The sequence below is a fragment of the Agelaius phoeniceus genome, chromosome 14 (assembly GCF_051311805.1).
Source record: "Agelaius phoeniceus isolate bAgePho1 chromosome 14, bAgePho1.hap1, whole genome shotgun sequence".
Classification (NCBI taxonomy): Eukaryota; Metazoa; Chordata; class Aves; order Passeriformes; family Icteridae; genus Agelaius; species Agelaius phoeniceus.
The window spans coordinates 5,803,853-5,815,121 of NC_135278.1; the positions used below are offsets into that span (position 1 = coordinate 5,803,853).

Consider the following 11,269-nt stretch of genomic DNA (forward strand, 5'->3'; position numbering starts at 1 on the left):
AAAGTGGCTCCTGAGTCAGAGGAACACAAATATCTCCTGCAGTGATTGTGGGCTGTTTTGTCCTCCTTGATCTTGATCCCCAAACTCCTTTAAAGTGTTCTTCCTTAGATGATATCATTCAGCTCCATCTTCCCTGTGTGACACTTAAATTTGGAGTATCCCCAGGTAGATGATGGGAAGCCAGTTCAATCTCTGAGGCAGAAAATGGTGTTTATCTGATAGGGTTATTTCACTGAAAGGAGGAATCCCTGAATTTTTGCATTTCTGCACTAGATTAGGGGGATCCTACAGCATCCCAAGGCAGGGCAGTGAGTGGGGGATGGAGGCAGGAAGTAGGGGATGAAAAGAAGGCCTGAAAAGACACGAGGCAATTTTATTTACTTTGGTGCCTTTGAGATAACTGAGACCCTACTGCTCAATTCCTGCCTCTCCACCTGGTGCTGTATCTTTTAGAATGCTGTTGAAAATTGAAGAGAATGCAAATAAGAGAGACACAAGTTATCTGAAAGCTGGGAAAAAAAATCCTGAAAAGGGAAATTTGAAAGACTCAACCTACTTCACTTATCAAAAGTGGCTGGATCAGAGAGCTGAAACGCCTCCATGGGAGACAGTGTCAGACAGGAGCAAATAATCCAGCTGCAACTGCAGAGCAGGAGCCAGAGCTGGAGCTGTTCACATTATGAGTAATTCAATTAACACTTGTGAACCAGGGAGGTTGCCTCATTAATGAGACAAGCTATTACAGAGAATGTGTGGGAACAGCCTGGATGTGAGCTGGGCAGGCTGTGGTGGCCAGCAGCCCCTGTGCCCCTTGAGATCCTCTCAGCACAGGAGTGTGCAGGGTCTGGCCCTGCAGCACCACGAGGGTGGCTCTTACCTCAGGCAGGGTTTGGGGCTCTCTGGGTGTGACTGTGGAGCTGGGCTCGCTGTCCCCAGGCTGCTGCCTGGCTGTGCCATGATGTGCATCCGGGCTCGGAGACTGCTCGGGTGCAGAGCGCAGCGTGAAATCGTAGAATTCATGGATATCTGCAAAACAGCAGGAGAAACATCCTCAGGACCAGGGGGCAGCCTGATGCCTGACAGCAGCCTCTGTGGGGTGCAGCACCTGTGACCTCCACTCTGCCCCCAGGGTCTGAGCCCTCTGTGAGAGGCTGGCCCCTGGGAGAGGGCTCTGCTGGCCCCTGTGCTTGCTGTGCTGCCCACCACTCGCCCTGTGCAAGGCACGAGGTGTAGTGGGGTGCCTGGCTCACCGTGCAGTGCCCATGGCTCTGGAAGGCATGGGAATGTCCACAGAGCAGTGACCACACAGGCCACAGGGACTAAGAGCAAACTGCTCAGCAGCATCAATCCAGCACCCAGCCCATCCTGCTCTCCTCCAGGCTGTGCCAGCTCCAGGCATGATCCCCTGTCCCTGCTGCTCTGACAAGCCTCCTGAACCAGGCAGCCCCTGCCTGCCCTGACTCTGATGGGCTATTCCCTCCCCATCACAGCACCCCCAGCCTGTGGAGGGGCTCCCTTCCCAGGGGGACAGGCAGAGAAGCCACAGGGCACTCAGTGTACAAGCTCTAAAGCTGATGACTACAACTCTGTTGACCCCAGCTCCATCCCTGCTATCTCCCCTCTTCCCATCTGCACACTGCCACAATAAGTATCAAGCACCCTCATTCTGGGCTCCAAGGACCTGAGTCTGCTGCTGTAAACCACAGTGGCTCTGGAGAGAGACATGAAAATGGGGTATGCCAGCCCTCACTGCTCCAGTGACACTTATGGGGTGAGACTGGGACCTGAGAGCAGCTGCCCAGGTAAAGCTCCAGAGGTGGGAGCCCAGCCCCTCTCCTAGCCCAGCCAGGAGGATTTTACCCTCTCCAGGTCACACACAGAGGATTCCAGGGAGCAGAAGGGCTGCAGTGGGCTCTGCTCCTCCCTAAGGAAGCTCCCACTGCTGCACACTCAGGCAGCTGCTGGCCCCTGGCAGCCCCCAGTTATCTCCAGAGCCAGCACCTCCAGAGTGGTCAACATATCCACTGCAGAAGTGTTTAATTTCAAAAAGGAAACTACATCAAAAGTGAGAACTTGTTTTTATGAAGAAACTGAAAGGGGTAACAAAAGCTTGTGGGAGGCTCTGAGCCTACTTAGAGAGACCCACTGGGACATCAGAACAGACATGGAGTGTCTGGCTGGAGGATACTGTAAAGGCAAAAGGGAGGAAAGCAAGGCTTGACTGCAGAGGAAAAGAGGCTATTGAAAATGAGAAGACATTCATCTAAACTGCTGAAGCTGCATCTAAATGAGAAAACCAGAATGGATGGTAAATACTGTCAGGTTAAAGGTAAAGCTCCAAGAGGTCAGCCAAAAGAGTTTGGTAAATGCCTTCCAAAAGCCATAAAAAAAGTCATAAATCCCTTCAAGCACCTGGGAAACAGGAAGCCTGGCAGAGCCTGCAGGGCCAAAAAGTCAAGGCAGCATAAATGAGCACTTGAAGCAGGAAAAGACACAGCAGGAACCTGAGATTATTTTCTGTACCTGTATCTGCTGTGGAGGAAGCTGGAGAGCCCCACTTCTGTGAGTGACTGGAGGGGCAAGCTGTGGCTCAGCTTGAGGGGGATGTGGCCACTCCCATGGCACTCCCTGGGAGCTCAGGGATGAAACACCTGCACTTGCCCTCCAGTCAGTGATTTCTCACCTGAAACTATGCCACAGCATGGCATCATGAGATATTAAACACCCACATCACAGAGATTTCAACAGGAAATCTGGTGAGCACTGGCAGCGCAAGCAGGGACACGCTGGCCACTGCCTGAGGCTGGTCCCTGGCTGCAGCAGGATGCTCTCCCTAAGCAGGGACACAGCAGCTGCAAATTCGTCTCACAGGTTCATCAGTGAAGGCCTGAGAGAGCAGGGTCTGCTGAGCAGGGATAAGATCAAGTGAGGAGGGTTTGCTGTTCTCAGTGCTGAAAAATACTGAGACCAGCTTGACCAAACTCTCAGATCCCACCATGAGGACATTCAAGACATGCTCCCTGACTGGAGCTGGGAGCAGCAAGAATGTGCACTCTGATATGGAAGTGAGAGTCAGGAGTGATGAGAAGAAGAAATGAAAGAGCTGCTCGCACCTTTTTCAGCACAAAGCATATTTTGCTGACTAATAATCTAAAAAATGCACATGACTGACAGTCAATCACTTTATACTATAAAAGGCAAGTCACACTTTTACACAGTGAGAACTTCCATCATACCTCCCTGAGGTGTGTGAAGATCCTTCCCTTGGGTGGGGACACCCCTGAAGGTCACTCCTCAGGCTGAGTCAGTGATTTGCCCTTGGTCATTGATATGGGTGAGTGACATCAATCTCTACTTAGTAGTTGTTTAGCTAGCTTTAATATAATTGCTTTAATATTGCTTCAAAAACAGTGCCCTACACTAGTAATTATAGCTATCCATATTGTTTAGTAAATAATTCTGATTAAGCTCTTTTTTTTTCTCTAATCCTTATCATTATTGTAATACATTTAAACAAATAATTTGATGCCTTTATATAAATACATTAGGTTTATCATCCTTAATCCTGTGGGACAAAGTTGTATAAAGGTTCAATTACACCTGTATAATCCTTTAGACATACACCATTGACAAAGTCTGGGGCTAAATTGGATCCAGCTGCACCCAGGCTCCTCTCTGAGGGTGAGTTTAGAAAGGAAGGGTGTCCTTTCTTCACCTTGTGACTCAACAGGAAGGCTTTTATAATAAACTTTGTCTGAAGCTCCCACTCTGCCCATGACACCAGGGCTGCTTTCACAGAGCAGGGCTGCACGCCCAGGCACAATTCCCCATCCTCTCTCCCAGTGTTTAACCAGGTGCCCATGCACTGCAGCAGCACATCCCTGATGCAGATGGGACAAGAGCAGCTTCAACCCCGTCTTGCAGCTCCCAGGGGCTGCCTGGTCTGTGAGCTCCCAGCTGTAGGGGCAAAGCTGATACAGATCTCACTCACTGGCAGAGCAGCTGGGTGCCCAAGGCTCTGTGGCTGCCCCAGGGCAGGGAGCACCGTGCCACTGCCTGGCATCAGTGCCACTTTGGGAGCTGCTGTTTTGTGCTGCCAGGCTCTGTCCTGTGCCCTGGAGACAGCTGGCAATGATGGGAGGAGTGGGAGTCCCCAGATGTACCCACTGCACCTGGGACACCCCTTCTACAGCCCCCAGGCTGCCCCTGAAACCCTCCCAAGCCAGACATGAGCTCGCAGCAAGCCCTCATTTCACAGTCAGAGACACTGGACTTTGTTTTCCTGCTAAAACATCTCTCCCTCTGGTTATAAAAATAATAATTGCGTAACAGGATAGCAGCAGCTTCTGGCTGCACGGATTACTCTGGGAATACACAAAACTTTGCAAGAATGAAAACAGGATTTGAAGGGCTCCATTGTGGGGGTGTGCTGCTGCAGGCACCCCTGTTTGTCACCCATCTGCTGCAGGAACACAGCCTGGGGCAGCCCAGCTGGCAAGGAGCCTGAAGGGCAGGAAATTTGTCCCCTGAAGCAGCCACTCTCCACCTCCAAAACCCTCAGCCCAGTTTAGGTGCTTGCCAGAAGAGAGAATTGTTGCTGGCACCAGGGATTAGAGGAGTTTCAGGATTGGTGGACAGGGTTCAGGCAGCAAAGGATAGAAGTACATTTTAGGACACATGGCATTAAGGTAATATAAATATATGCTGGTTTCTCTCATTTCTTATGAGCATCACAAATTGCACACAAGTCTGCCTCACCTGTGCACTTTAAGAGCTGCACTACCTGAAAAACCTCCATAAGAGGACCTTGTGGTAGCAAAAGATGAAGCTGCATGTTCTGTCTCACAGCCCAGTTTCTGTCTGATGACATGCAAATCCATTCTGGATCTAATAAGGAAAAGTAACTCAAGATTTACAGAGATTATAATTTTTTGAACAATTTTTTTTTTCCTGGGGTTAACACATCAGATAAATGCCATTAAATATTTCTATAGCACCAGCCTCTGTGCACTAAAGCACTGCCCTTGTGCCAGCCAGCACATGCACTTCCAGAAAATGACATTTCTTCCCCAATGTGTGCACTGTCAGCAGCTGCAGCACCACAGATTTACCCCAAGCAGAAACCCCAGCCTTGCAGCAGACCCATTGCCATTCACACCCATGGCTGCCACAGCAGATCTTTTCCAAGCAAGCTGCAAGTTTCCATCCTTGCTATGGGCAAATCTGCAAGAGGAGGAGTCCTCAGGGTTGGGCAGCCTCCAGATTGCTCCAGTTTTCCAGGCTGGCTCCTGCAGCCACCCGGTGAAGCCATTACACCATCCCCAGCTGTGCTGCTAGCAAGCAGGTCTTGCTGGGGTTTTGCACCCAGGGAAGCACTGCCTGCCCCTCCTCTTGCCTTTATCACATCAGGATGTCATGAGGAAACTTTTGCGGGGTAAAAGGAGCTGCAGGAGAGGACTGGGAGCCCAAGCAGCTGACAGGACCTACAGAGGTCTGCACTGGCCAGTGCTCAGGCACAGGAGAGAAGCTGAGTCCCAGAGGATTTTTGGGAGGAGCTTCTGGCAGTTGGGACAGCTGGACACACACAAACCCTGCCTGTCCAGCTTCTCCCACTGCAAAGGGCACAACAGCCCCTTTCAGCCCCGGCTCTGGGAAGGAAAGGTCAGGGAGCTGCTTTTGTGTGCAAGCCCCATCCTCCCCAGCAGCACAAGAGACCAAGCACTTCCCCGAGAGGCTCCACGGAGCAAAGGGAAAGCGGGGTCACCATCGCCCCAGCCCAGGCTCCTGGAGCACCCCTCTCCTGGGCTGTTTCCTTGCAAGTCACGCACTTGGCTCCACAGCCTCAGACACGGAGAGAGGGGCCAGGAGAAGGGAGCCAGCACAGCCTGTTTTCCCTCTGCACAGCCAAGGAATTTCTTTTGTGCTGAGCAGGGTTTGGCACATTCCAACAGAGCAGCTCCCGCAGCGCGGGCCGTGCCGAGCCAGCCGCGGCACCGCCGGGACAGGAGCTGTCCTGGCACGGGCAGTGTGCCCCCGGCACAGGCTGAGCCAGCGACAGGGAGGTGGCCACAGGGATTTAAAGGGCTGGGCCATGCTCAGAGGAGTCTGGCAGAACACGGTGCATGTGCAGAGCAATGCTGGGTATGATCACAGTGACTGACCCATCCAGCACAACACTGATGCATCCTGGACACAACAGAGGCTGGGGCTTCTGGAGACCCCAAACCAGCTTATTCTTAAAAAAAAAAAAAAAGCACACAGAAAGTCATATCCCTGGCATTTTTCATGTGGACTAACTTGGCAAACTCCAGGATGTTTGGCACTGCTGGGAGCTCTACTATGGCCTGATGCATTTTGATGTTCTAACTCCAATCAGCCAGTGTGTGCTCTAGGGGAGCATTACCTGCAGGAGCCGGTGGCCTGAGGACAGGGATGGACTGTGCTCACACATTCATCTTCCCCAGGGGCTGAAAAAAGCAGGGCTGTGCTGCTGAAAGGCTGCAAAAGGAGGGAGCTCTGCAGGCTAAGGCCTCTCCAGAGCCAGAAGCTTCTGGCATGGCATGGGGCAGTGAGATGGCAACTCTGCAATGAGCAGTGTCTGTGCTCTCCTGCAAATCCTCCTCCCACACCAAGCCAGCCCTGTGACTCGGAGCAGACTTCAGGCAGAGACACAGTGGCCCACTGGGAAAAGGAGGGGTGAAAATAAAAATGAAAATAGAAATGTTCCATCATCCTTGCAGGGCTGTTACTGTGCTCCAGTGGGTTCGGACCATGGACACGAGGCAACCCAGTGTGTGCCAGCTGTGTGTGGCCATAGTGAGCACACAGCCAGACACAATGTCCATGCTGGGACAGAGACATTCTCAAACCCACACTCCAAGGGGAAGCAGGGGGAGGGAGTTGAGGAGGGGGGGCGGAAGTAATTAATGCAAATTCCTAGTTTAGGTAAACACATCTAGAGAAAGGCTCGCTCTGGCACGGGGAATTAATATCCTGTTAAACCAGTTGAAAAGGTCACCAGTAAACAAGAGACACTCCCAACACTCCCTCGTGCCAGGGCTGATGGGACACCAAGACAAATGGCTGAGAGCAGGGAGCAGGGATGCTGCAGCATCCGCCTGCCAGCCTGCAGCTGCAGCCAGCTCGTGTTCTCTGCAGCCACACTCTCTCCAGAGCACTTCTGCACTGACAGCAGCACCCTGGGCCTTGGGAAAGCTGCTTTGCTGCCTTCACACAGCCACAGGGAGGACTGGCCAGCACAAGAAAGCAGCCAAGGGTGTTGGGCTAATGTCAGGTTGGTCAAGGTCACAGGCCTGCTGGGGATCCCTGCCTCCAGGCTGGGGATCATTTAGAGCAGGTTGTATAAATTAAGAGATAAGAAAGGAGATGTACACTGGCTCGTCAGTATGGGGCCCATCTGTCTTGGGGAGTGCACCCTTGGCACATTCCTGTGCTGCTGCTGGCACAGACATTCCAGCACAAGACCTTTAAATGGACATGCTGGGACTGACTGGAAGTCTCTAGGTGATGCTCCAACATGAAGAGAGAAAAAAGGATAGAATAAAATTACTCAGGACACAGCATTCAACTTCATCTTCAATGGAAAACCTGAAGCACAGAGGAGCTGCTGGCAACTCATCACTGCAGACACAGAAGTGGAACTCAGGCTGCAGAGGTGTGAAGAAAAGGTGAGAGCTGCCAAGAGAACAGCGAGGGGGAGCACCAGGGCTGAGACAGCCTTGGGTCAAAATGCACTGAGAGTGAGCCACAGAGCACACATGGAGCTCTGCACCCTGGGGCCTGGGTCTTCTTCTAAGAGTGCAGAGCCTCTGGGGTGCTTTCCCTTCCACCCCACGAGGGAAACTCAGCTTCTTTCCCAGGAGATCCAGGAACAGAAACCACCAGGGCTGCATGCATTTCCCAAGGCCCACAGTGAACAGAACTTAAGGAGAATAGCAAGATAGCTGTATTACACAGAGAAGCTGCTTAGTCCAGGAAGACTTCATTTGTCTCAATCCACATGGAGAACTTTATACAGTACTCAAAATGCCATTTTCTGGTATCCAGCCCCAAGATAAGCCTTGCTGTTAAGTCGTGTGTGAAATGGAACTGCTGGAACTGTGTGTTTCTCACAAGTACTGGTGGGTCTAAGCACAAGAAAGGGCAGAGTGCCCCAGAGGAGCTTGGGTATATGTGGGTTCTCTCTTAAAGACAGAAAAATACAGTTTTCCTTCCTGGACACACCTGGGCTGCACTGCACAGGGAGTGCTTGCAGCAGGGCAGGATCCCTTAGCAGGTGCTGGATAGAAGAGGCATGGCCTGATCAAGAAGGTGTTACCCCGTGTCCTCAATCAGACTGAGGAATGCTGTTCTCTACAAACACCCAGTGATTGCAGCCCTGGTATCTCCTGCCTAAGCCCTGGAGGGGAAAGACAGCCCAGCTCCCTGGCATTGCATGCCAGGTGTTTCCACAGAAGGCATTGCTCAGTGCCAGGCACCGGCGTGGGATCAGGCTCCCAGGAAACCCCACTAAACACAAGGACTGCAAGGGACTGCAAGGCAGGGGCTTACCCAGCAGAGCCTGGAAGAGTTCACTTTGGAAGATGTGCGAAACTTTTCCAATGGAAGCTTTTAACTCCTGCTCCTCCGGGGACCGCAGGGTGCTTTGGTATCTGGTCAGAATTTCCACTGCCCGTTCAGTGTCTGCAGAGATGACACAGGAGTAACAAGGCATTAGCATTGTAAGATGCTAAGGGAAGGCTTGAGTGCAGCCTGGAATAATGCCTCAAGCTGCCTTCCAGTCTGGATTTTTAAAAGTCAGACAGCCACAAAAGCAGCCTTCCTTACACACACCTGGGAAAGCTAACCCTGCTGAGAGCCACTGAGGGCCCACAGCAGAGACCTGGACAGGAGGAGAGGTAGTTCTGCCACCAACCCTGAAAATCAGGGGATAAAATCAGATTAACCCTGTGGCACTGGGCAGCCTGAACACCTCTGCCACCTCCCAGGCACAGAAGCTGTTCAGGAGCTGGACACATTCTGGTTGCACAGGGCTATGAATACTACTGCAGGAGCTGCAGCCTCCCACATAGGGCCCGATGGCTGCAGCAAAGCTGAGCGTAGGCCCATTCACGTAGTGCAAACAGCTCAGCTACAGGAGTGGCAAAACTTGGGTTGCTACAGGGTGAAGCATAAGAATTGCTGAAAGCAGCAAACAGCCGTGGGTCAGCAGGAGACAAATGCGAAAGGAACACGACGCCTTGGGGTCAGAGGAGATGCTGGTGAGGAGGGGAGCTGGAGGCTGCCATGAAGCAACATTTTGGTTAATGACTGGGCTAGGCATAGCTATGAGAAAACCCTGGACCTAAAATAGTGGAGCTGTGATCTCTCTGCCTGGACACCTCCACACTTCTCCGGGCAGACAGCCAGAGCCGCCAGTGCAGTTTCGACCTCAGATGTGACCCATGCCTCAGGCAGGTGGTGAGCTCCTGTGGGCTTTCAGACCATCCCTGCCCCATCAGTGGATGTTTCCCTTTGTCACCCAGGCAGACTGCAGACAAAGAGTGTCTGTGTGAGAAGGCAGGGAAGCTGTCCCGCCACTGCTGGAGACTCATCTTTTAAACCAGGAACTCATGCAGAAAGGATGACCCTGCTCATCACAGGGCTCTCAAGAATTCAGGTCATCAAACAAGGGGGCCTGTGTCTGTTCGGGTACGTGCCACCTGGTGTCCCAGCTCGCCCAGCCGTCCAGCTTCTCCTCGGCTGAAAGGGAAAGGGGGTCCTCCTGCCTGTGTCACCAGCCCACACCGACTCATCGTGGGAGCAGAACAGGGAAAGGAGTCTGGGGAAGCATGAACAGCTTTGACTTGGAGCTGGGCTCCACACTTGCTCCAGGAAAAGCAGGGACTTCCCTGAGCTTTGTGGCAATCCTAACCCTATTACTAAGAGCTTCCTTTTCTGCAAGATTAAACAGTGGCTTCAGACACTGCCCAGCATACCATCAGCAGGGCTGAGATGTCACTGCCTGGTCATTCCTGACTTATCAGCAGAACTAAAGAAGCTCGTGGAGAGCTGGGGCCACCACACCAGGACACAAAGATTGCGAACATGGAGTAAACTTCCCACCACAGCCCAGGCTGTGTGGCAAGAGCAGCAGGCACCATGCTGACCCCTGTGCTGCCAGCCACCCATACCTGGTGACAGCCATCTGCAGCAGGGCACTGCTGGCCACCCATACCTGGTGACAGCCAGCTGCAGCAGGGCACTGCTGGCCACCCATACCTGGGGACAGCCATCTGCAGCAGGGCACTGCTGGCCACCCATACCTGGTGACAGCCAGCTGCAGCAGGGCACTGCTGGCCACCCGTACAGGGTGACAGCCAGCTGCAGCAGGGCACTGCTGGCCACCCATACAGGGTGACAGCCAGCTGCAGCAGGGCACTGCTGGCTCCCGATCTGGGCAAGTGCTGTGCACCCAGCGTGGCAGGGGGACCACAGGACCCTTCCTACAGCTCCCAAGAAATGGCACATGGTGTCCAGGGCCCACCTCCACGTGCCTCAAGGTGCATGCAAGTCCCACGTACAGGAAATCCCTTCTGGCAGAGCCTAAACCCCCATGGCCGCTCTCCTTCCTCCCCGCAGCACGCAAGGGATCCGCAAGCAGAGCATCCCCCGGCCACCCACTCTGAGCCACGGCAGCACAACGTGTCCACAGCCCGAGCAGGGCGTGGAGCGAGAGCGCCCAGTCCTCGGGTCTTAACCCTGCCTCGCACGGCCGCCCGTGCTGGTGAGCGAGGGCGGGAGGTGCCCGGCAGGAGCGCGGAGCACCGGGCGCGGTCCCAGCGCCGGTCCCGGCGAGGCAGACACTTGTTGAGCGCGGGGCCGCGGTGCCCCGGCGCGGCGGGCAGGGCCGGGCAGTGCTCTCCTTACCTTCCCGGCGGATCATCGCTCCGCCGTGGCCGACGGCCGCTCCGCTCCGTGCCAGCCCGCGAGCGGCCCAGCCGCCGCCCGCCCCGCCCTGCCCCGCCCCGCCCGGGCCGGCCGGAGCCGCCCCCCGGCCGCGGGCACCGCCTCCGGGAGCGCCCCGCCACCGCCGCTCCGAGCTCCGGGCACCGCCCGCGGGAGCGCCCCGCCACCGCCACCGCCGCTCCGAGCCCGCCGGGCCGCGGGCAGGCTCGGCCTGCGCCCCGGGAGCCGCGCCCCGCTCGGCCTCCCCTCGCTGCCCGCTGCGGAGGGCCCCGCCGGTTCCCCGCGCCGGCCGTGGGTGGCA

General features: G+C 54.4%; 1 protein-coding gene across 5 annotated transcripts in view; it reads right to left on the bottom strand.

Annotated features, from left to right (window-relative positions):
- DLG3 (discs large MAGUK scaffold protein 3) overlaps positions 1-11,268 on the bottom strand; it is a 78,919-nt gene extending 67,651 nt beyond the window's left edge. The window contains exons 1-3 of one of the 5 annotated variants that reach the window (XM_054641320.2): positions 10,930-11,268; positions 8,572-8,703; positions 878-1,026 (exon numbers count right to left, since the gene is read on the bottom strand). In XM_054641320.2, the coding sequence (XP_054497295.2) occupies positions 878-1,026; positions 8,572-8,703; positions 10,930-10,945 (297 nt within the window). In that variant the 5' untranslated portion in view covers positions 10,946-11,268. Of the gene's footprint in view, positions 1-877; positions 1,027-8,571; positions 8,704-9,364; positions 9,641-10,929 lie in introns of those variants that run through there. The other 4 variants (XM_077186042.1, XM_077186044.1, XM_077186043.1 and 1 more) reach the window with 4 other exon arrangements.
- Position 11,269: the final 1 nt, after the last annotated feature.